General features: G+C 38.5%; 1 protein-coding gene across 1 annotated transcript; it reads left to right on the top strand.

The window, feature by feature from the left end:
* The first annotated feature begins 1,198 nt into the window (after positions 1 to 1,198).
* On the top strand, positions 1,199 to 19,127 carry FANCB (FA complementation group B). Its single transcript, XM_028523414.2, has 8 exons — positions 1,199 to 2,224; positions 7,394 to 7,546; positions 8,290 to 8,382; positions 13,197 to 13,325; positions 16,308 to 16,474; positions 17,126 to 17,556; positions 17,673 to 17,910; positions 18,445 to 19,127. The coding sequence occupies exons 1-8, from the start codon at positions 1,277 to 1,279 to the stop codon at positions 18,851 to 18,853; spliced, it is 2,568 nt and encodes an 855-aa protein (XP_028379215.1). The 5' UTR covers positions 1,199 to 1,276; the 3' UTR covers positions 18,854 to 19,127.
* Positions 19,128 to 25,596: the final 6,469 nt, after the last annotated feature.

The following is a 25,596-nucleotide window of genomic DNA, read 5'->3' as shown; positions in this document are numbered from 1 at the left end:
CACTTTTCGATGAAAGGAGTTGCAAAGAATTTTCAAACCACAAGTGATGTGTTTAGAAATTCGACAATAAGGTTTGAAAGTAGATGCTGACTAATCTAGCCTGCTTTTAAGTAGAATCTCCTCCAAATTGGTCATTTCTCTAATATTCAGGCTATATTAAATTTGTAGATAAGGTTCAATGATATAATACTTTTCTTCTAATTGGACTATTGGTAGATTTTTATAATTAAAGAACAAAACCTAAGCCTTTAGAGTTTGCTTCTCATTCAACAGAGTAAAACAATATTATTTACTTATAAATGACTTCATTTTCCTTTATTTCTGAGATAATTGAATTTCCTAGTGTAAATGATCCACAAATAAGAGAAAAGAGAGGGTATGAATTACCGTATTTTGCTGTATATAATGCACATCCACGATTTTGTGCGCATTATACACGGGATTATGTAATCATTACACCCATATATAATGTGCATCCTTATTTTCCCTCAAAAATTTAAGCAAAAAAGTGTGCATCATACATGGCAAAATATGATATAACTGATAGCTATTATGTAATTCTGGTGTCCATTATAATATTACTAATAGTCTGTTTTTTTTCGACTTTGAGTAAGAATAGTGACTTAGGTCTTCAAACTGCATTGCTTTTCTAAAGTAAGATTTAAGATTGATTTCTGTTTACTCCTGTGGAGGTTTTTAAAAGCCATGTTACAGCATCTGTTTTTCTTTCTGGGCTTTCATTTTGGTCATAAAGTCTATATGAGCTCCTGTCTCGGGGAAGCAGGGACCCAGGGGCCTGGGCTACAGGAGCAGTATAATTTGAATCGTTGACTGGGGAAACCAGATTAGGTTGGCAGGTTTGAAAGAGACAGAAGAGGAACCCTTAAGAAATTCCCCGAGCCAAAAAGAACGTCTGCAGTCACTTTAACGGAGCTCCACAGCTTTTAATAGTTGCTGTTGACACATCCTGTTATTGTTCGTGATGTGGTAATTTGCATTCTGTGCAAACTGTTTTTTTATGGGCTGTATAGAAATAATACTTGGGATATGTTTTTTGTTAAGTGTGACATGAAGACAGCATAAAGAGCTTAAAAATGGTAACTTAATACAATTTATTGTTCTCTAACAAATGTGATATTTTTCTAATCGAAACATGTGTTTTCTACTCTGCCTACCTGATGGCTATTTTTCTCATTTCGGTTTTAGGTTTAAAAGCATCGAATGGAATCCATTTGCATTCGAAAAGTGGACCAACACAAAGACTTGATATTGTGGAATGATGAGCAAACAAGCGATATCATGTGACGAGCAAGAAAGGCTCTTGTGTTATAATGGGGAAGTGCTTGTTTTTCGATTGTCTAAAGGAAATTTTGCAGATAAAGGGCCTGCAGAAATACCCGTATTACATGTCAGAAGAATGGTATTTGACACAGAAACAAGTGCATTTGTTCAGAAGTCCACGGGATTCTTTAGCATAAAGGAAGAAAACTCGTATCACTTCAAAATCATGTGTTGCAACTGTGTGTCAGATTTCAGAACTGGAATGAACCTCCCTTGTATTATGATACAATGCAATGAAAAGGATCATGTTTTCAAATATTTTCTACTATTTCTTCACAGTACCAATACATTTGAAAAGCGTTTGAGTTTTAGACTAGGCCATGAGTTGAAGGATGGCGTAAGGGTCTTGAATGGCCCTTTAATTTTATGGAAACATGTCAAAACCTTCTTCTATATCTCTTCCCAAACTGGCAAAGTTATGACTATGTCCGTTAACTTGTCATCTATTGAGTGGGCAGGAGAGATTGAAAATCTAGGTATGGTTTTAATAGGACAAAAGAACTGTTATTTATCTGAGGAAGAAGGCACCCCGGAGCCTTCAAAATCAGATTATGCAGTTTGGAACACCACGTTTTGTGTATGCTTCCTTGAAAGCGAAGAAGTAATAAGTGATACATACATTATCCCTCCTGCTTACAGCACTGTAATAACTCATGTGCATGTCTGTGCAACTGAGTTTGTCAACAAGCAGCTAAGAATGTCTCTGATTGCCCTTACTCGAAAGAATCAGCTGATTTCATTCCAAAATGGGACTCCTAAAAGTGTGTGCCAGCTTCCATTTGGAGATCCTCGTGAAGTGCAACTTATGGATTCAGGCGAAGATCCCCTTTTCATTGTATCCTTTAGGTCCAGTGCTTGTGCTGTGTGGGAAAAGAACTTTCAGGTACAGTATTTCTTCTCATAATCATTCAACTGGTGTAGTCTTAGACCTAGTAGGCATTCCTACCCTTCATAGAGGTCATCCTGGAGTCTTAGCAACCAAATCAATTTTCAGTGCTGCATGTAGAGGAAAATCATATATGTTCCATTACTCTTTTTTTTGTATGTGGAGTTATCTGAATGCTACCTGGTAAAGGTTTTGGCTCACCCTGACTGGTGTGACTCAGTGTGTTGGGCATTGTCCAGCAAACTGCAAGGCCCTAAATTTGGTTCTGTTCAGGGCACATACCTGGGTTGCAGGCCAGGTCCTTGGCTGGGGGCATGTGAGAGGCAAAAGATTATTGTTTCTCTCCCTCTGTTTCTCCTTCCCTTCCCCTCTCTCTAAAAATATAAATAAAATCTTTTTTTTAAAAAAGATTTTATTTATTTTTAGAGAGGGAAGGGAGAGAGGGGGGGGAGAGAGAGAGGGGGAGAGAGAGAGAAAGGAGAGAAACAGAGAAACATCAATGTGCGGTTGCTGGGGGTTATGGCCTGCAACCCAGGCATGTACCCTGGCTGGGAATCGAACCTGGGACACTTTGGTTCCCAGCCCGCGCTCAATCCACTGAGCTACGCCAGCCAGGGCTCATAAATAAAATCTTTAAAAAAGGTTTCAGTTTGCCATTTTGAGTGATAAAACCTTTGAGTTTGGAAATACATAAATGTATAACTACAATTACTACATGTCTATTTGTCTTAAAATGACTGATTTTTATTCATATGATAATAATTGGATGTGTATTTATACTTAGAATAAGATTATAAGTGGTTTGACTTCATAAGCCTTTTTAGAAAACTGAAATGAGTTCAACATTTTAAAAGCTGGTAATCATGTATTTAAACTTAAATTTTAATCTAGAGGAATTCCTTGAAATGTGTCGCGTTGTCCCTGAAGGGGCAAATAATTGTTCTCCAGAGATAAATGACGTGTTAGTCTTTTAAAAAAACTCACTTTGACTTTTTTTTTGTTATATTTTGAAACTCAGAGTTGTCCTTAGCAAGCATTCACATTTTATTCCCATTTACAGTAGTTGCGTCTTTTAATGTAAGGTTTGGAAATTGCTTAAAAATACTGTCTGGTATTAAGTGTTCAATAATAGGTAAAAAGGGGCAGAAAATAAATAGGAAATCAGAGGGTTATGACTGCGTCGTCTGCACTAGTACTATTTTTCTGACCCAGATTTTTTTGCTAACACTGTATCCTCTTGGCTTTAGATGTATATCAGCTCATTCAGGTATGTGATTTGAGTGTTTATAGTTCAAGATAAATAAGCATGACTTGTCAGAAATATCTTTTCCAGTAGTGATTTTTTTTAGCATGTTATACCACTTTCAGAGTTTTTGTGCTACTTTGGAAAAAGCAGAATGCCTTACTTTGTGTGCCCTCGCCATTTAATTGGAAGCTCAATTAAAATTTCTATTACTATCATGATATGGAATATTGATAAATATTTTAGAAAATTTGAGAGGCATTCTTTATGTGAATTGTCACTTTGTGTATGTAGAAATGTCAGGTTGAAATTGTGTTTTATCAGGCTTTGCCCTTGTAAATTACCTTTCTGTTACTAGGGATTGTGTAATAGACAGGATAGTGAGAAGCTTAGAAATTTCCTTCGTGAGTAGAATAGGGAAACTGAGACAGAGGGCTGAACACAATGGTGGAGCAATTTACAGCGAGGTGCAGAAGGTCACCAGGATGGAGTGCGCGCACCCCCTCCCCATGCCAAGCGGGTGACAAAACTGGGAAAACAAGGACCTTGCCCCCAGGGTAACCTTTCCTTCCTGGAATTGGCCTCTAGGCCTCAGTTGCATTTCAGCTCCAGGCGTTTTCAACTGGTTACACTGACATTCTCAAAAGGAAGATCATTGGAAAGCTATCCTGTTTTCCTTTGAAAGCAATCTTTTGAAAGCATGTCGTACTTTTTTTTATTTGAAGGTTATTTGGATAATATTTTCTGTCAAGAAATGGTGGGGGGAAGCATCTGGTATAGCCCATAATCCTTATTGGGGTCAGGGTCATGGCAAGAACACAGTTAACGTGACTGAATCCCAGCCGAGCCACGTAGTAGTGTTACCTTAAGGAAAGTATGCCATTTTTGTGAACCTGTTTTTCATCTTCATGCAATTTGAACTCATGCTGCCTCTGAGAGGGGATAGTTCAGTGAAATGACGTTGGAAAGTGTCTAGCACAGTACTGGGCACAGAGGTGCATCTCAGTAAGTGGTCGCTATTAATGTTAAGGCCCGGGCCAGGGCCGTCATCAATGACTTGGTCCTATCTAAGGTTTCTTATTCACCTGGATAAGGAAAAAAACAAGTCCCTGGTGCCTCGTTCGTTCTGTGGGCTATTGTCCTAACTCCCTGGAAGTGGACTCCCCTGCTTGGACACTGTAGGTAGAGCTCTGCACTCACATTACCCAGAGCTGGAGACTGTCAGGCCGTGTGAGCCTACCTGTAACTGTTGGCCTCCCTGCCTTGAAATTGTGTTCTGGGGCTCTTTACAATGGACCACCATCCTTTCCACAAGTTACTGGCACTTAGCTGAGCCCCTGCTGCCATCTGCCTTAGGTTCCCTCCCCAGGGCGTGTGATAGTTCTAAATTGCTTGCAAATGCCCTATATTGAAAGCTGTGGAGTTACTCCCCCATATCTGGCAATTTAAGTGCTTCTAAATTGCCTAGGTAACCTTGGAGTTGTGCCGCTTCTGCCTCTATCTTGGTGTTATATTTATACCAACCTACTTTTGAAAATTGGATATAGCTTAGGGTAAAATATTTGATTACTTTAAAAGCAGGAATAAATGCTAGGAATACAAATAAAGGAGGAGGAGAGTTAAGGGAAGTAATTGCATGTGAGCAATTACACTTTAGTTTAGCAGTTAAGACAAATACATCAGGTTTTACAATTGAATGGAACGCGCAGTACCAAGGGAAGACTATTTCCCAACACTGAGTTCTGAGAGGAATTTACTGTGGTGGTACAATGTAAGGGGGTTTGAATAATAAAATGAAACATTCTTGAAAATACAATGGTGTCTGTGATGGCAGGTTTTCCCCCAAATGGGAGGAAATAGCAGTACAGTCTTCCTTTGGGTTGTCTCTGGTCTTCTCTTGCCCATGCATCCTTTGAGTATTCCATTCCACAGAGGAATTAAGGCAGCTTACAAAGCTAGGCTAAACTACAAACAAGCATAAATTAGAGAAAGTAATAAATCAAGGTTAGTGTGTTCCCAAATCAGCCCTCCTAGGTATAATGTTTTATCCAATGACAGGGCTTGAAGCAGAGCTGAGTCTAGAGAAACACACAAGTAACTTTTCTCTTCTTAGGCTTTCTCTCGGGTAGAGATTAGTCTCTGCAAGGTTTGACAAGAACTTTATATAGCAGGTACTTCAAAATTGAGATCATTTTTAAATACACCTGAAATAGGTATCGTCGTGTTGTAGATGGAAACAGGTTGTAGAAGGGTGTGTCTGATGCTGTAGCCACTAGCCACGTGTGGTTATTCAGCCTTTCAAATGTGGCTAGTCTGGATTAGAATGTTCTAGAAATGTCAAATATACACTAGATGCCAAAGATTTAGTGAAAAAAAATAAAGGTAAAATATCTCATTTTTTATTGATTATATTGAATTGAAATGATAGCATTTTGGATATATTGGATTAAATAACATAAGAAAGTTACTTTTACCTTTTCCTTTTCACTGCTACTAGAGAATTTTACTGGTTATTGGACAATTTTGTTAGGTATGTGCCTTGCGTTTTGGATGACACTAGTATAGACCTATGTATGGATTGCAGGTGTGTGTGTCTGTGTGTCTGAGTGCACAGCTCTATGGTATCTGCATGCTAAGTACATTCTTATTACTAATATAGGTGTTATTCATATAGTCCTTTATATCGTTTTTATACTCTGTGATATCCCTGGACAGGTGGGAGGGAGAGAGGACATAGGTTTATAAATAAGAAGATCTTTCCTTGCATAAGTGAAAAGTGACTGCTATAGAAGTGCCTTAAAGGGGAAAGGTTGATATTTGGTTATATAGATTGAAGAGTCTTACTTATATTTTTGCTGTAATGCAAGCTGCCCTCCTGTATTATCTATTCCAGATGGTGTAACTGTGCTTCTGGGATTCTGAGTGCAAGTTTTAGTTTTTCTGCCTGAGGGAGAAGGAATAGCTGATCCCCATAGTGTTAGTTTTCCAGGGGACCAATCCAGAGGCTTTTAGCTTTCGGGGCCTTTAAGAGGTTGCCTTCCATTTTAAACTTGGGGTCTCATGTTCTGGTATAAACTGGTCGAACCATTCCATTAGGCTAGGATACTTTCTAGGTGCCCCGCTATTAGAATCCCTCCCCGTTTGTGGCTCTGATAATTGGTTTGTTCTTCCCAACCAGAGTTTAGGGTACTAAGTCCATCTCGACTTTTTTTTTTAAATTTTAAATTAAATTTATTGTGGTAATGCATTGGCTAATGCAATGATATAGGTTTCAGGTATACAATTCTGTGACACATCATCTGTATGTTGCATTGTGTGTTTACCACCCAAAGTCACATCTTTTGTCATCCTGACTCTTAAAGGTTATTCTGCTCTTGAAGTGTGCATTGGTACCTTCTGGTTACCTAGCACAGCTGAATTCTTGGGTGGGGCAAAAGTAGGCTTACAGTTATGAGTATGCGGAACACAGAGTTTATTCTGTAAACCTGCATTTCCTCCACCCCGTATACATCCATCAAGGCTTATGGGAGTGAGGGTTGTCCTTGAATTACCCATGTTAGGGAAACAGCCTTTGCTAGACTTTCTCATGAGAAGTGTTAGAATTTCCAAAATACTTAGCCTTGCGAAATATTAGATGTTATACATTATAATAAAACTTTTGTACAGAAATCAGCAATGTTTCCATACTTGCACAAACATGGATAAAAATATTAAATTTAAGTTCCTTGATGTTTATGAAGTTAAAACTCCTTATGGGTTTTGATCCCTCAATATATTTGTTAGTTTTTAGTATTTATACTACCATTTTCATTACTTGTTTATAGGATCAATGATAATAAGTGCAACTACATGCAACAGAAGGATTTAGGTGATGTCACATCTAATTATTTTTCCTTTTCTGTTCCTTCTTTATACTCTTCCAGGTTGCTGCTCAGTGGGAAAAAATTAGCTTGGTCCTCGTAGATGACTTTATCGGAAGTGGAAGGGAACAAGTACTGCTCCTTTTTGAGGACTCCTTGAATTCAGATTGCCTGAGTTCCTTTAAAATCACAAATCTTGAAAACATAAACTATTCGGTAAGTTCTGTTTACTTTTTAGACATTAAGAACCATTTTAGAAAATTTGAGTGTTTTAAAGCTTTTCACCCACTCTTTAAATGTTTGGGATTTCATACTTAAAGAAACTTTTTGAACTTTAAAAATACACGAGCCCTGGCTGGTGTGGCTCAGTGGATTGAGCTTGGGCCTGTGAACCAAAGAGTTGCCGGTTCGATTCCCAGTCAGGGCACATGCCTGGGTTGTGGGCCAGGTCCCCATTTGGGGGCACATGGGAGGCAACCACACATGGATGTTTCTCTTCTTCTCTTTCTCCCTCCCTTCCCCTCTCTCTAGAAATAAATCTTTGAGAAAAAAACAACTAACAGTTCATGTCTTAAGATGTGGGGCAAAGGGAAATAATACCCCCGAAATCTCAGATTGCTATAAAAATGCCTCTGAGTCTCAGTTTTTTCATTAGTAAAATGAAGGTCATTCTTATTTTCTCTACTTATGGGATTTTAGGAGTTTATAAAAATTTTGTAAGCTGATACTTTTTGAAGTAGTATATAGATGTTACATGGGTAGTAATAGTGGTAATAATTATAATTTTTCCTAGTTATAAGAAGACGGGGGAAATATATATATTTTGCCTTTTATATAATAGTGTCTAACATAGAAAACTGCCCTTTGACTGGATAAACTTTAATTGTATATTGTTAATATTATGAATTTTCAGTTTCAAAATTTCAGTTTTAGTGTATTTTTTTTTTTAAATTTATTAGAGTGAAGCATTGGATTACAGTGAAGATGACTTATCTGAAGACAAACCAGATAACCGTTATTTGGTGATTCCAGCTCTGGAAAGAAGAGTAAAAGTTAGTATCTATGTTTGCTTTTTGACTTTTGCTGTTTTGGATTAGTGCTATTTTAAATGAAAGAAAGAACTTTGAAAGTTCGGCCCTTAAAATAGAAGCAACTTAGCGAATGCGAATAAATGGTTTTTAAACGATCTTTACTTTTTCCGTACCTTTGTAAAAACTGTTATGACATCTTTTATAATTGTATCATCTAAAAATGATAGCTTTTTGTAGTAAGATTTTGTAAAATTTAAGTTGAAATATTAGGAACTCACTTTTAAAAACATTCTTTCTGGTCTGTAAGATCAGAATACCATGATTCATCAAATACGATGAATCATAATGTGTTCCAAACTTGAACAGTTCACCCTCCAGTTTTCCATATTAAATTCTATACAAAAAGGTTTTCCTATTGTCAGAAGGTAGTCCACATTTCCTGTAAAATACTCAGACTATGCAAAGAAATATGAAAAACAATTAGCTTTGATTCTACTACTGAGATATAATCAGTTTTTATACTTTGGCATGTATATTGCAGATTTTTTCAAATAAATGTGAAAATCCCCAGGGAAATGTGATTATGAGATGTTCATTTTTAACCTGCCTTTTTCCATTTGTAAAAATTTTCAAATGTACAGAGAAGTTGAAAGAATAGTATAGGAATTATCTCTGTAGTCCCCACATGGATTCAACTGTTGTTACCTTTGGAAAAATCATATTTGCCTCATCTGTTTGTGCTTGTGTGTGTGTGTGTGTGTGTGTATATATATATATATTTTTGTAGAATCATTGGGAAGTTGTGAATATCATAATACTTTACTCTTATGTATCTTAGCAGGAATCTCCAAAAATTAAGGACATTCTCCTAGGTATCCAAAATACCATTATTGCACTTAGAAAATTAATAAAGATCCCTTAATGTTATTTACTATTCAGTCCATATTCAGATGTCTTTAATTGCCACAAAAAAGTTTCTTCATAGTTACTTTCTTCAGAGTGCAGTAAAAGTTTACACTTGCATTTAATTACTATATTTCTCATTGGTCTTTTTATTTAGGATAATGCCCCCTCCCTTATTTTTTAAATGACACTAATGAGGAGGCCAGGCTGTTGTTCTTCCTTTTGGATTTGTCTATTTTCTTGGATCATTTAACTTTTTCCTCTACTCCTGGCAAACTGTTCTGTAAAAAGTTGGATCATAAATATGTATACTTTGCAGACCCTTTTAAAATTATTTGGAACTATTTTCATTATTCAAGTGAATTCACCAAATGCTTACTGAACACATACTAAATATAAATATAAGCAACAGATAAATGAAATATCATAATGAACATAGAACCATGAAGGGAAAGATTGATTACATTTACAACTTTTACATTCTGAACAAAGTAAAATAAATAAAAGGACAAATTGTGTAGAAAATTATAACACGTGACAGAGGATTAATTTCCTAATATAAATGTGCATTCTGAAATTGTTGAGAATGTAAAGTGGTCTAGCCCCCTAAGAGGGAAACTTGTCCTAGCTACTAAAATGTGAATTGTACATATCTCTTTACTCTTGTAGTTTCATTTCTAGAAATCTGTTCTGCAGATATACTTGCACACGTAAGCAATGATGATTTTACATGGACATTTATGTAGTATAAATAACAAAATCAGTCAGAATCAAAATATCCATCATTAGGAGCACAGCAAATAAATGAATATATACCCGATGGACTACTATGCAACTGTCAAAAAGAATGTGGTAGGTCTTTACACCAATGTAGAAATGATGCCAAAATAATTTAATTTACGAAAGCATGATTTCAGAAATCCCACTTCTGGTAATATGTCACCTAACTGATTTGGACCAACTCTTCTGATTATGCAACCTAAAATGATAAACTGAAATATGTTTTAAAAGCTTCAGAAAGCTGAAAATATTAGAATAAATTATCCAGCCAAACTCTACAGGGTGGGACCCAGAGAGAGAAGCAGAACACTCAAGTGCTTTTGCCCCAGGGGCGTGTGCATTTAACATAAAGCAGCAGTGCCCCAGGCACTGGGCAGAAACCAACATAAAAGCCTTTCTCCAAACACAAATTTATTCTAGGCCTCTTATCAATTTCACAAGGAATTTTTCAAAGACAATGAGCCACCACAGATTAACCAAGCACATAACGACCACGAAGCATTATTTATTCACACAAAAGAACCAAATAGCGTTTCTAGAAACTAAAGATACATTGAAATGAAACAAAAAAACTCAACAGATGAGTTTAACAGTGGACTCAAACATAGGCAGAGTAAATTTTAGCAAGTCAGACTATGTTAGCAAAGTTAGTTAGAAGACAGCACAGAGGAAAGGAAGGAAAATACGAATGAAACCTAAAGGGGAGTCAGGGACATGCGCAGGTGGGGAACCCAGGACAGCTGGGGTCCCATTTTACCTTGGGGATCCACATGTTATCCCTAGCTCTAAATGTGGTTGAAAGCATTCCAAGTGTTGGAAGGCCTTCCAGGGATTAACAAGTCTTCCCTCTCCCTGTTCTCCATATGAGATAACAAGTGGAGAGGCAGGAAGGTGAAGAAACTTGCGGAACGTGAACCACAATGCATTTCTATGTTCTTTCCCTCGTGAATCTGAAATCTGTTTTCCAAGCGGTTGTTGGTGGGGACCTGGGGAGACCAGGACCTTGGACAAACTCGTGTACTTGTACAGGAATGTTCACAGCAGCGTGGTCTGTAACTGTAACCCAGATGTCCGTCAACAGCAGACTAGAGAAGTAAGCTGGTCGAGTCACATGATGGGATACTAGAGAGCAATGGAAAGCAGCAACTGCAGCGACTGGGGACAGATGGATGACCCTGAAAAGAATTATTCCATTTGTTCAAAGTTCAGAAGCAAGCCCTTGCTGGCATAGCTCAGTGGATTGAGCGTGGGCTGCGAACCAAAGCGTCGCAGGTTCGATTCCCAGTCAGGGTACATGCCTGGGTTGCAGGCCATGACCCCCAGCAACTGCACATTGATATTTCTCTCTCTCTCTCTATCTCCCTTCCTTCTCTCTCTAAAAATAAGTAAAATAAAATCTTTAAAAAAAGGTCAGAAGCAAAACACACAGAAAACTAAAAGTATTCTTTAGAAATTCATACAAAAGGGGGTAAAATGATGAAGTCAAACAAGAAAGTTATCCTAAAGGTCAGGGCGGTGTTGCTTCCAGGGGAGAAAGAGGTTCATGACCGGGGATGGCAGTAGGCAGCCCCTGGGGCGCTACTTGCTGGCTGGAGTATGGTTGCTCCATGGGTGTTGACTTCATTATTTGTCTGTAAATGTTTCTTTGTATCGTGCAGTCCTCTGCATGCTTGAGAGATCACAGTAAAAAGAACAAAAAGCAGGGTTCACTATTGTGCAGTGTAGAATGTCTCCTGTATTTGGTCTTGGGTGGGTCTTATTTCTTTGTTAGGAGGAGAAAGAAAGCGTTCCTTTATAGATACTTGGAAAAGTTCTGGAAAGGTAAGTAATCTGTTGTTGGCTGCACAAGCAGGATAGAGGGTCTAGGAAGGGAAGGTGAAATGTCCTTTTCTGTTATTTAAATCCCTTACCGTGTGCTTATTTTCATAGTTTTATAACAAGACTTCATAAGAGTATCTGAGGGGTGTAGTGATTCACCATTCAGTCTTCGAATAGGCGGCATGTTGAGGGGGGCAGGGAAGAGAGAACAGGATCATTCCTGAGGGGTTGTTATTTTCAGTCTGCCCAAATATTCCTCTCTTCATTCCCTCCCCCTCCAACAGGCTCAGATTTGCTCCACTTCTGATGGGTCCATCCCCCTTTCCCTAAATTACTAATTAGCAAATGAATGATGGAGTGTGAAGCATGTGGAGCGCACAGAACCAGGTCAACAGATGATATTTCAAAATATTAGCTAGACACTTTCCATTTGTTCAATGAGGCAAAATACGATCCAGTCTTCTTTCACTCTCCAGCTTCTGTTCATTGATAAAAAGACAAAGAATTTACCTCCCTTGAAATGTAATTCAAAAGAAAGGAATTAGAAAACAGGATGCATTGTTTTTTCAATTTGGAAAAACATTTATATTGAAAACCAGATTAATGCTTAAACACTCTCAGATATCCATGTGAAATGAAACAGCTTGTATCAGTTTAGTGATGTGACGCTTTTTAAATTTTCAGTAGCAAAATGTATTTCGTGACTGTTTCATCCTTTGTGCTGACATCTATTTATCTGGTGCCTTAAAAGGAATGGGTTTCTCTATGTCCAGTTCAGAGCCAGTTTTTTTTCCCTACAGTAATTAAGAGTCAATCTTAGCACTGAGTTTATTAGCACAAAAATAAATGTGTGACAGTTTATTGTGTATTATTTTTACAATTTTTATAAAGGTTATGTGAACAGAGGATTTCAAACAGTGTCAAATGAAATTGACTATTTCTATTCATAATGTTGCCTTTTGCTTTTTGAAGCAGAAATTCAACAAAAACATTTTCCTTGTGGGGGTAGAAGTATTGGTAGGCTTTGCTTTTTATTTGTGTTGATTGGACTTAATCGTATTGGTTGATTACTTAGTAGTGAAAAGAATGCTAATACATTGACATTCTTTCAGTTTGATATGTAAAATCGTTTGTAGTTACTTGCTGCATTGTCCTTTGTAATTAGAGACTTAAAATTTACAAATAGAATAGTTTTGCTCTGAGAAGTATTCTTTGCTTTTCTATAGAAAAATGAATTAATAAGGCAGATTTGAAGAGAGCACTTTCTGAATTAACAGCATGTCAGATTTGATTTGAAATTATATCTCCAGCAATGATTTTTTTCTACTTTACAGGTTGGCTTGGTTTCTATTCAGGAAATACAGCAGCATCTTTTGCTTAAGGAAAAAATTGTTTTAAAATCTTACAAAGCTTTAATGAACCTGCTTCAAGGAAAAGAAGATAATACATCAATTGCAGAGGAGGTAAAATTAACCATGTGACCATTTTATCATTTTATAATTGAAACCTATTGAAGAGTTATTTAAATTGGAAATTGGAATATATTAGAAATGCTCAATGGATCGTGAAGCAAAGTGGCAGGGATTATTAATGGTGGGCTTTTATGACATTGAAAAATATGTGATTAAGAAGCCAGTATTTTACCAATTTACAAATTATTCTTATTCAGTAGGATATTAAAATTTCAGTTATCAGGAACCTTGGAGAATAAGTCCTTTTGTTTAAAAAGATTTAACTAAACTTTTTTATTTTTATAGCCTGAATAAAAATTACTTCTAAGAGAATTAGATATTTTCCGACTTCTTAAACAATTGCTGGACATTATTTAATCTTGTATTGATGATAACACAATTTCATTAGTATAATAGTTGTTCTTTTAGTCTCTTGCATGGTTCATTTTCAAGGATATATATTTCTCTAGTTAATGTCCCTAAATTGCTCTGATTTTTAGCCCTTATGTCTGCTTTTTATAATTTTACTCTCATTTTCCTTGTGGTTGACCATCATGGGCACCTCTTCAGGCACCTTGCAGTTATTAATGCCTGTATAGTAATGTAGAAAGTTAGCAAAAACTGCTTTGAGTTCATAAAAATAGTTTTTATGCATGTTAGTTCCATTAAGAGACGTTACAAATAAATCATGAATAGCTGGACAGAGAGGAACTTGATGACGCATTTTATTCCCTCCGGTCACTTTAGTGCTTTGCTCTGACCTTCTTCCAGGTTGACCATTCTTAATAATGGTCTGTGCCTTGGGTGTGTATTTCACTGCTAGTAATATGAGGATTGGGGTCCAAAATATGATTGTGTTGGTATAAGAAACGTAACAAAAGCATGTCATGTTACATTTCTCTATTACTCTTCTAATTTCCTGAGAAACCTTGTGAAAGTCATTTTTAAAGGTCTCTGCCCTGGCCCAGTGACTCAGTTGGTTGGAGTGTCATCCTGAACACCAGAAAGTGGTGGGTTCGATTCCCCAGGGCACATACCTAGGTTATGGGTTCAATTCCCCATGGGGAGGCAACCAATTGGTGTTTCTTTTTCTGCCTCTTTCCTTCCATCCCCCTCCCTCCCTCCCCTCCCTCTTCCCTCCCTCCCCCTTCCTTTCTAAAATCAATAAATAATAATTAAAAGATATATATATATATATATATATATATATATATATATATATATATATCGCCCTGGCTGGTATAGCTCAGTGGATTGAGCGCAGGCTGCAAACCAAAAGGTCACGGTTTGATTCCCAGTCAGGGCACGTTCCTGGGTTGCAGGCCAGGTCCCCAGTAGGGGGCGTTCCAGAGGCAGACACACATTAATGTTTCTCTCCCTCTCTTTTTCCTTGCCTTCCCCTCTCTCTAAAAATAAATAAATAAAATCTTTAAAAAATAAAAAAAAATACATATATATCCCCTAGGGTGAGCATTAAAAAAATAGCCTCCCCATTCCCCTTCTTTATCTCATGCCAACAATTTTGCCAGTATTAGAAATGTTTAGAAATTAATGCATTGAAACCACTGTGTGCAAGACACCATTTTTGCCCTTTACATCATTAGTTTGTAAAGCAATCCTAGCAGGTAGTAAACATTTCTGCAGGTTTTGGATGAATGGTCTGTGTCTCATCCCACAGCTACTAGCACAAGCAGCAGATCCCTAGGAACGTGTTTAGTTCACTCGAGTGGAAATGCTCGTATTGTTTTTCAGTAATTATCACATGGAGGGATAAAAGTATACAGGGTCCAGCAGAAGTAACGCCTGCTTGAGTGTGGTTGGTAGGGTCATAATGTGGGTGTCATAATTCATAGTTTTAATTTGAACATTTCAGCTAAAATGTCATATGGTGTGCTTGGGTGTGATAGTGTTATATTACAGAATCACATGCTTATGATTTTGTAATAAAAGAGTTTGTAATAAAAAAGGGGAGTTATTTGTGCCAGCCTCTGTGGTAGATTAATGCTTAAAATAGAACATGGACTCTGGAACCACTTTGCTTTGGTTCAAATCCCAGCTGCACCCCTTGCTAACTGTGTGACCTATGACATAACCTCCCTGAATCTAACTTTTTTTTTAAATCTGGAAAATGTAGATAATAATACTACAGACCCAGGGTATTAGGGTTATTGTGAAGGTTAAGCAAATACACAAATGGCATTTAGAACAGTGTCTGATCTATAGTAAGTGTTCAGTAAGTTTGTATATTATTACTATCATTATTATTCTACCTCTTTCTCTTCCCCGTACTATTGCTATTGTTATTATAAATCCATATGTGTGTGGAAGTGAATGAGTATGGCTTGGACTTTAAGAATAAAATTTTAGCAATATAATCAGCCATCTAAAGATAGTTTAATCACTTTAATTTGTACAAAAGTTTACAGTTAAAGGTTTTGGGTAAGTCACTGAGGAGATAAAGGTGGGGTTTTTTCAGCATGCTGGGCTACATATTGTCAGATTATTTTTAAAAGGGATTCTAAGTTTACATCCCTGCTGTGTTTCCAATCAGGCCATGCTTCTTCTTTTTTTTTTTTTTTAAGATTTTATTTATTTATTTTTAGAGAGGGAAGGGAGGGAGAAAGAGAGAGAGAGAGAAACATCAATGTACGGTTGCTGGGGGTCATGGCCTGCAACCCAGGCATGTGCCCTGGCTGGGAATTGAACCTGGGACGCTTTGGTTCCCAGCCCGCGCTCAATCCACTGAGCTATGCCAGCCAGGGCTAGGCCATGCTTCTTGATCTGAGTAAATAGTTAATTACATATGTTTTTCAAGTTTTACTTTAATGAATTATGGATAGCCTATAATATAATATATCATAGGTACTGTATTTGAAAATATATTGAAAGCTTTAAGGCCTGGCCAAAGGCCGATTAACATTTTTTTTTATAGTTTTGCTACATATGACAGTTTTTTTTTTTGTAATCAGTTATTTAAACATGTTTTTCTATAAGGAATGTCTCGTCACTCTTTGTGGTAATGAAGAAAATCCTGTCCATACTGCTGATGAAGAGTTATCAGACAATTCTCAAGATTCAGAACAGCTAGTAGAGAAGATATGGTATCGTGTAATAGATGATAGCTTGGTTGTTGGAGTGGAAACTGTATCTTCTTTGACGCTGTAAGTAAATTCTAACACGATACCCCCACCTTGATTCTCCTGAACAGCATAGTCCAGCAGAAATATAGTATAAGCCATATATGTAATTTGCAATGTGCTAGTAGCCTCACTAAATATGTGACTAGAAACAGGTGAGGTTAATTTTAATAATATTATGTCCCAAGAATCATTATTGCTGAGGGATAGACAATATTCTGTGTTAAGAAGCATGTTTTATTCAAGTCATTTGGGGGAGTATGAAAGGCAGTTTTTACTTTAGAAGTATAAGTATTTACATTCTAAATTATTGCCAAAACAAAGTCTTTTTAAAAGTGAGTAGTTTTTTTCTTGTTTTTAAAAAAGGAGGGAAAATCTACTTCAAAAATAAAATCCAGGCATAAATTTACCATGTCCTCCCATTAAAAGAATCACTTTTCTAAAGTCCAGCATATTTACAATGTTTTTGCTTTCCTATTTTAACAGACAGTGTTAATACAGGATTTTTTAAAATGCAGTTGGCTTTTGTGCTTAACTTCCTGATACATTTTACATTTGAAATGTCTCCTAGGAAAGGAGAGAATAAATTTTGTTGTTGTTTGTATGTCATTTAATAACCTGTTTGATTCTAAAGAATGAACTTCTAGGCGAAACCAAACTCTGGATGTTTTACAGGTCCCTGAACCAGGTGACTTTATCATTGTTAGTGGATGAACCCCATTGCTCCAGCTTTCAGCTTATTAAGTGTCAAAATCGGCTGATGAAGTTGTGTAGGGACTCTTTTCCAGCACCGTGTGCAGTGCCCTGTGAAATAGGATCAGAGGCCAAAAGGATCAAGCTGACTGTTGACAGTGAGGAAGAGGAGGAGAGCTTTGCTCGGGCACAGCCATCTGAGAAAGAGTGTGTACAGACCATCACGGCTGTCACACCCCTTTCGCCACTTTTAGCGTCCAGTCAGTTTCATTGCACTCTGCTGCTACAGATCAGGAAGAGCGAAAACGGTAACTGTTCTGAACATCGTTACATTCCGTGTGGCCGGCTTTTTTTAAGTCTAGAAGATCTTTCAAGTGGGAAATACCTAGTGATGTTTCCAAAGAAACCTATAGGTAATTTTTGTTGGTACTTTTTAATCACATACCTAATTGAATGAGAAAATTGTAAGAACTGTCTTTATGTGGTAATCGAGTTTAATGACAGAGCTTGCGACATGTTTTTCTTGTAGAACACATGGAAGATCTGTTTGCACTCCTTGCAACATTGCACAAAACTTGTTTCCAGATTGCATCAGCCAGCTATGCCCTGATTTCAATGAAGGCATGGCTCTTAGAACGCATGAACTGTGAAGTAATCAAAGAATTTCCAGAAATTTGCTTTTGTAAAGGGCCAGAAGGTTTGTATGGAACACTCTTCCACTGGAAACAAAGGACACCATTTGAAGGGATTTTAATCGTCTATTCCAGGTAATGCATGTCAGATTGGAATTGGTCCACCAAAGTTAGTGTGTGGTGAGTGAGCGGTCCAATGGCGATCCCCATGGTAGAGTTCTGTGTCATTGTGGGATGGATATGTCCGCATCACTGCCTGGCCATAGTGTGCATGGACAGGTGGCCTCATTTAAAAACTGCAGCCGTTTTAATTTGATGTTCGTTTTGGGCTGTTTTTATTTTTGGTTGATTAGGGCCTAATAATTATTTTAAGATGTTCTCTTACCTCTCCCGCACAATGAAAATTGTAAAATATAGTATTGGTTTTATTACTCAGTGAAAAAAACGAATCAGGATGGAACCTCATGAGTATTAACTGACTTGGTGTAGGATATGCGTTTTTGACTGGTACAGTCTGAATTCTGTCAATGATTGTATGCGTTATTGATTGTATTTATTGCTTGAGTATTTATACATAGACAATCGATTACTATAACATGTTGTGCACAACCGCTTTGTGCTGTCCTGAATTTTGTAATATTGTGTTTGTTTGTTTGTTTTTTATTCCAGGAATCGAACAGCTTTGTTACAGTGCCTTCATAATCTCACCAGAATTCTCCCTATAAACTGTTCCCTCAAAAATCTAAAGTCAGGAAGTGACGGTTTGCTAAGTGATCGTTTGGCGTTAACTCTGGAGAAGGAATTGGTTATCCTTGGTTCTCTTTCTTCTGCCTTAGTTAAGGCGGACAACGGCTCGGCGCAGAGGTGTGAAACAAGTAAAGAAAAGAGTAGTGATGTTCTTGCTGCTTTATCAGACAGAAAAGACAGCATCCATCCCTACAGAGAAGAACTTCAGAGAGAAAAGCGAGCGTTGGAAACGAATCTAAAAGTGAGTGGTGCCCTTTACAGAGAAATGACTGTGAAATTGGCGGAGGTTCAGCTGAAGTCAGACCTTGCTGCGCAGAAACTGAGTACTTAATAATTAGAATCTCAACCTGATTCTATTTTAAAACATTTTTCCCCCCTGCCAGAATGTTTTGCTTCTACTTGTTTTTATTTTACATTACATGCCTCCTTTGTAAGAATAAAACAGGAGGCTTTTTGTAGAATCTTTGGTTTTGATGGTGCCCGGAATAGATGATGCCTTAGAGCGGCAGTTCTCCACTGGGCCATTTTGCCTCCCTCCAAACCTAATCCCCTTTCTCCCCCCACCCCACTCCACCCAGGGGCATTGGGCTCGTTTGGAGACATTTTTTAATAGTCAGAAGGAGTGGGGAGGGTGAAGCAGGGGTGCTGTTCACAGCTGGTGGGTAGAGGCCAGGGGTGCTGCTAAATATCTTAGTCTGTACACATGAGCACCCCCTAGAAAGAGTGGCCTCGCCCAATATGCTGAGGATGAGATACCCTGCCTTAGAGTTACCACGTAAGTGCAGGCAGAAGTGACCAATCAGTATTTGGTCTAAATCTTTGAACAATCTTAAATAGCCCTTTCATTGTGTCCTGCTTAGTGAACCCCTCTTACAAAAGTTACCTTCACGCAGGTAAACAGGGTTGTCGGGATTCACAACTTTGTGTACAGACTGAGTTCCCGTGGAGATTTGAAATGGCAGACTGTGTGGGCGAGGCTATGGAAACGAAAGTGTCTGGAACTGTTGTTCATTTGAATGTTATTAGAAAGTTTCTGTGAAATTGTTAAAGTCTATAGAAAGGTGAAAATATCAGGGCATTACTCTGAAAAGCATCTCCCTTTCAAAAGGGGAAACATACCTCACAAGCCACTCTTTTTCGAAAATTGAAGACGCCTTTAAGCCATCTGAAATTCTAACTGTAGGCAAAGCTCAAATGTAATATTCTAACTAAAATAATTTAAAGAATATGGTGTTCCTCATAGACTAAAAATTTTTTAAAAGGAGTTGAAAATTCAGTGGGGAAGTGATTTTTAAGGGGTTCAATGAGACATTTCAAAGGGGTAAAAATTCAGCCTATTTCCTTTTTTTTTTTTTGAAAAAAAAAAGAATTTTGCAATAATGAAAGCATGTCAGGAGAGGAAAAAAGATTCAAAAGGCATGTTTCTGATCCTTTTCTCTCTAAAGTCTTTAAGGGAGATGTGGGATATATAAAGACGGTTATAGAAAGTGGTGTTTCATGCTTGCAGGCGTGCAGCCCCCCCCCCCCCCCCCCCCCCCCCCCCCCCCCCGCTTGCCTCGGGAGTGCTTGTAGCGCATGATCTGATGATGCCAATGGGTTTCAGAGACTGTAGCTTATTTTCTTGTCTCGGTTTTTTATTATTGTCCACCTAATGTGCTAGTTCTTTTTTTAGTCGTCATTGCAAACCGAGACAGCTGTGTTTCTATGAAATGTCGATGGAAAATATTGCAGACCTTCTGGAAGTAAAAATGGAATACTTTCAGGATTAATTGTGGAAATCTGGCAACGGTGTGTGTAAATAGATCTATGGAAAGTATCCATATCGTGTTCTGAAAGAACAACCAAGCATGAAATTGAGCGATTCAAGTGGAAGATGGTGTTGTCAAAAAACGAAAGAGACTTTAATTGTAAGAGTTTGTCCATAGGAAACAAGATAATAAAAATAGCATTTGCTTATTTTTTTATTGCTACAAGCTACCTGAAGTTATTAATGTAGATCATACCACATAACCTCTTTACTGGTAAGTTTGGTACTTCAGTATACTTTTCTACTTATCACCAACTAGAAGAGCCAACCTTTGAATGTCCTCGTCGCTCCCTCATGATTTCGGTTGTCCGTCCGCCTCTGTAAGCATATCCCTCTGACCGCTGCCGCCCTCGTGGTGAATCCGAGGCGCCTCCTCAGAAACACAGTCCTCCCAAATCCACGCTGCTGAAGTAAAATCAAGTTTTGTTTTTCTGAACAGGGCACTCCACAGTTGTCAGACACAAAATGTTCTGGTGACCTCGTGAGTAGGAAATGTGTGCCAGCCAGCTTAGGTGTGGGACATTATTCAGTTTGGTGACCGGGTCGGGGGAAGGAGGAGGACATGTAACATTTATTGACTGTCAGCTATATGCAAAACAGTAAGCTTGAAACACACACACACGCACACATACACATTCATGTCCATGTCATACATATATAGGGTTTCATGGTTCACAGCAAACCACGAAGAGTAATTATTAGTGTCCCCAGTATGAGAAAGAATGTTAAACCAGATTAAGTGGGTGAATGCAAGCAACTTGAACCTGTGTGGTTGTTACCAAACTTTTAAAATGAGCAGACCCTTTAAGAATTCTGATAATACACAAATGAATTTTTTATTATCTTCATAAAGCTTTGTTTCCCTTCTTTCTTCCCTCTTCCCTTCCTTCCTTTCTTCCTTTTTCTTTTTGCCTAAAAGTTTAGACAGTATCAGATATTGAACGGTATCCCTTTTTTCTTCCTTGTACTCAAACTTGTAAAAACACCCATGACCCTTCTAATGGAATGACTGAAAGCTGTTTCTTGGATAACCCCATCCAGGGAACTTCGGGGTTTCGCTGCTACAGACAGTCCGGTGCAATGTAGAGAATGCTGAGCCATAAGCAGTACCCATCATTGAATCCTTCAAGGGTTTGTCCTGTTTTCTCTTTTAGAGCATCCTCGATCTGTCACCCGAATCGCTTACTGCTTTAATCAGATAGCCCTGTCCTATTGTGCTGAGTATCTTCCTAATGCTAGTGGTGTTCAGGCCACTCTCTAGGACTTTATTTTGTTAATCCTGTTGGTTTTTTATTCAGTAGGGTAGCAGGTACTATTCAGGTAGCGAATGGTCATAAGGCCAGAAAAGCAGAAACCTTCTGGGCCTGCACTGTTCGCGGTTCTCCTGTGCTACGCTGTGACGAGCTACATGGGACACAGTACCCGCGTGTGTAACCGTAGCTCAACATAATGGTCGTGAGTCCAGCTAGGAAATTTCTTTAGCGTCTTTAACTTCATCTGTAATGATCAATTTCCCCACAGCAGCAGTGACTCTGAAAGTGTAAGTGGTGTTACGGGCCAGTAAAGGATACCATTAGTAATCCACCGAAGCAGTTAGCACTGGATACCCAGTCAGTCTGGAGTGGAGAGCAGTGTAGTGCACTCTATCGGTTGCCTGTTGCGTATCGATTGCTTCCTTTTCTTGTACCAGAACTCTCTCTCTCTCTTTTTTTTTAAAGTTCCTTTCCCACAGTTCATGGGATTGGGGAAGTGGACTCCCTTCCTAGTTCCAGAAGTTAGTCCTGACTCGTCTATGTCAGTGAGTCCAAGACGTTTCTCTGGCAACTGTTACTGGTTTGGGATGGGCATAGGACCTACACTGGGTCCAGTCGGACTGAGGAGAAGCACTCAGTTCTTTGGCGAGGAAGAGGCTCTCTTCCTGTCCAGCTAGAAAGAAGTAGGTGGCCCTAATTTAAAAAGTTGAGCCCTGGCTGGTGTAGCTCAGTGGATTGAGCTCGGGCCTGTGAACCAAAAGGTCACTGGTTCGATTCCCAGTCAGGGCACATGCCTGGGTTGCAGGTCAGGTCCCCAGTAGGAAGTGCACAAGAGGCAACCACACATTGATGTTTCACTCCCTCTCTTTTCCCCCTCCCTTCCCTCTGGTTATAAAAACAAAGAAAATCTTTAAAAAATTAATAAAATAAAAAGTTGACAGTTACCTTATAATCACAGGAAATTAGGCTTTCGAATGAACGTGTGATCGTTTTATTGTGCCACAGATCAAGACTAAACTCACCCTTTCCTGGGACTGCCTATCACTTCAGAAAAAAATAACCTGTTAACAGAAATCAAGGTTTCTATCACTTGCAGGTAAAGTGATTTCTCACTCCTAGAAATGGGAAAAACAATCCCAGAGAACAAAGCTGCCCGTTGTCCACATGCATTCCCAGGGCAGGAAGAGTTTACTACAGAGACGGGGTGCCTGCGTTTGCTGAAAGGAGGGGAGGGAGGAGCCACACACCCTCGGACTCCCGCATGCGCCTTTCACACCTTTCCCTGCCTCGCTAGGCTTCTTTCCTGGTTTTTTAGCTTCCAACTCAAATTAGCTCATATCTCATAGTATTTTATTGGAGATCAGCTTTTTTTTTTTCAGTTTTTTAAAAAAATCTTCCTTTCTCCCTTAGTATTACGCCAGGCTACTTGTTCAATTATGCCTTCCTCATTGGGTTAGAGGTGTATGTCAGATTATTTAACCCATTTCCTCATAGCTTCTGTGTTAGAATATAAAATTATGAATGTCAGGGCCATATCTTTTGGGTTTCTGAGATATAAGAAGAATTCAGACTTGCAATTCTCTTCTGACAACCGTTCTCATATCCTCAGCTATATCCTGTCTAGTAGGAAGAAAAATCTTTATCACTGTTGATTGTTCTAGGAGTCCTTGCGCTAGAAAAAGCTGATTTGATATTGTGGGACGGTTTTGGAAATAGACTAGTATCCCTGTATTAAAAGAGATGCACAGCATTATTAATTCAGAGCTTGTAGCCTTTTCAAAGGTAACAAATCTGTGCTAGAACATGAGGGGCTGCCTTTTCGTATATACTAGGGAAGCAAACAATAACCCTTTCTAACTTCATTCTAACGTCATTCAAAACACAAGATTATGGGGATTTTTTTTAAAGATTGTATTTATTTATTTTTAGAGAGGGAAGGGAGAAAGAGAGAGAGAGAGAGAAACATCAATGTGCGGTTGCTGGGGGCTGTGGCCTGCAACCCAGGCATGTACCCTGACTGGGAATCGAACCTGTGACACTTTGGTTCGCACGCAGCCCACGCTCAATCCACTGAGCTACGCCAGCCAGGGCAGATTATGGGAATTTTTAGTGTAGTGTTTGTAAGCCTGATGAGATGTTTTCAGATTTAGAATGAGTAAGTAATTTGGGTATGTCAAGTGCAATAATAAAATCCTCTCAAAAGTTATCCAAATGGGAAATGACTATACCCTACTAATATTCCAAAGGCTGTAACATTTGGGGGCGGGGGCAGGGGGTTGCATCTGAAGGGAGCCGGGACCAAATGTGCCCTTGGTAGTCTGCAAGATCTTCAGAGAAAATGAGCATGCAGCGCATGCGTTGGGCCCAGGAAGGGGAGGAGGGGCTTGCTGTACAGACTGATCTGGAAGGGGAAAGAAATAGCCTGGAAGTATAAATAGTAGGAAAAATAATTATCCACAGAAAGAGTTGAAGAAAATTGTAACCCACACTTGCATATGACGTTTTTAATGATGTGGCATGCTGAGAAATAGGAATAGCTCAAAATTATTGATAATTGCGTGCCAGACAGTGAATGCGATGCTTAGCCCATGTGACTCTTACAACCGTATAAAACTACGCCACTAGCCACGGACTCTTTTAACTTATATTTATATTAATTTAAATGAAAATGTTCTTAGTTACACTAGCCACATTTCAAATACTGAATAGCTGCATGTAGCTAGTGGGTACCATTTAGGCAGTATAGAATAGAACACTTCCATGGTCACAGAAAGTTCTATTAGATAATGCTGCTCTCACATGTCTACTATTAACCATCTCTGGTTTCTATATCAAGAAACTGAGACCCACAGAGGTTAAATAACATGTCCAAGGTCACATAGCTAGTGGGAGGCAGAGCTGAGATTCATGTCCAGCGTCGCTCCAGACCCTTTGCTTTTTCACCACTATGCTATCTGACCTATGAAGTCAGTTCGTAATAAAACACTGTATGCCCTCTGACTGTTTCATATTCACAAAATACTTAACTGTAAAAAAAAGATGATGAGGAATGTACAATTCAATAAAAATACAAATTTGTCAATGTAATTGAAATATCGGGGGAAATCCGGACCATGCTATCTTAAATTCTGTAATGAGCAAGTTCTTAGAGTTGATTGATGGCCTCAGCTGAATTTCATCTCTTGCCCACTTTCCTCCAACTGTATTTAAATAAGTGGGTCTCTTCCTTATTTCCTTTAGTTGTTTTTGTTAGAACCATTGCTTTCCAGAATTACTGCACTTTGCATTGCTTGTTTGCATTTCGGGGTTTCTGAAATGCAGTGTTTGTTCTTTATATAACCCTTAAGTAGCTTGTCTTTGAGACATCTCTAGGAGGTCTGGAGATTCTCTGAAGTGTTTGTGATTGCCTGGCAATAATTGCGTAGAGCTTGGAATTGCAGAAAAGGTTGTGAGCTGTCTAGTCTGGAAAACTTACAGCTTGAGTTCATGACTATTATGTCACTTGAGGAGATAAGGAGTAGAATTCTGTTTTCTTTTTTCACTGCTTGCATCCTCTCATCCTTCCAAATGATGTGACGATAGAAAAGCATTTCATCTCTGTAAAGATATCAGTGGTGTATCAAGTGGAAGGGGCTATAAAGTTCTTTCATTTGGTCGTGTGTTTATTGGTGTTTCACAGAAAACATTGTCGTGCTGGAGAAATAAAGATACATAGGACTCTTCTTGGCTTTCAAAAAGCTTGCAATCTTAATGAAAGAGACAGTGGCACAGGCTTGTAGGCTGCATGGAGGTAATTCATAAAAGAATTCCTAGGGTTCCATGGGAATACCCTCATAGGACAGTATATCCAGCAGGGATGCCATCTGCAAGCAGGAGTTCTGAATTTTGGGCTTTGGGGATCTGATCAAGGCTTAGGGTATTCATGTTGAGGGTGTTTGTGGATTAAGTGTTATAATATAATGGCATTATGTTTGATGATTTAGGGGTCATCTGCCAGACCTGTTGCTTTCTCCC

The sequence above is a fragment of the Phyllostomus discolor genome, chromosome X (genome assembly GCF_004126475.2).
Source record: "Phyllostomus discolor isolate MPI-MPIP mPhyDis1 chromosome X, mPhyDis1.pri.v3, whole genome shotgun sequence".
Taxonomy (NCBI): domain Eukaryota; kingdom Metazoa; phylum Chordata; class Mammalia; order Chiroptera; family Phyllostomidae; genus Phyllostomus; species Phyllostomus discolor.
Note: the sequence above shows the minus strand (reverse complement) of the source record. Positions and strands in the feature narration are given on the sequence as shown.

Bases quoted from the DNA above. Each gene is read 5' to 3' on its own strand.
- FANCB (XM_028523414.2), top strand. From the start codon at position 1,277: ATGATGAGCAAACAAGCGATATCATGTGACGAGCAAGAAAGGCTCTTG. The intron at 2,225-7,393 runs GTACAGTATTTC...ATACTCTTCCAG, and splicing joins TGTGGGAAAAGAACTTTCAG to GTTGCTGCTCAGTGGGAAAA. The intron at 17,557-17,672 runs GTAATTTTTGTT...TTTTTCTTGTAG, and splicing joins GTTTCCAAAGAAACCTATAG to AACACATGGAAGATCTGTTT.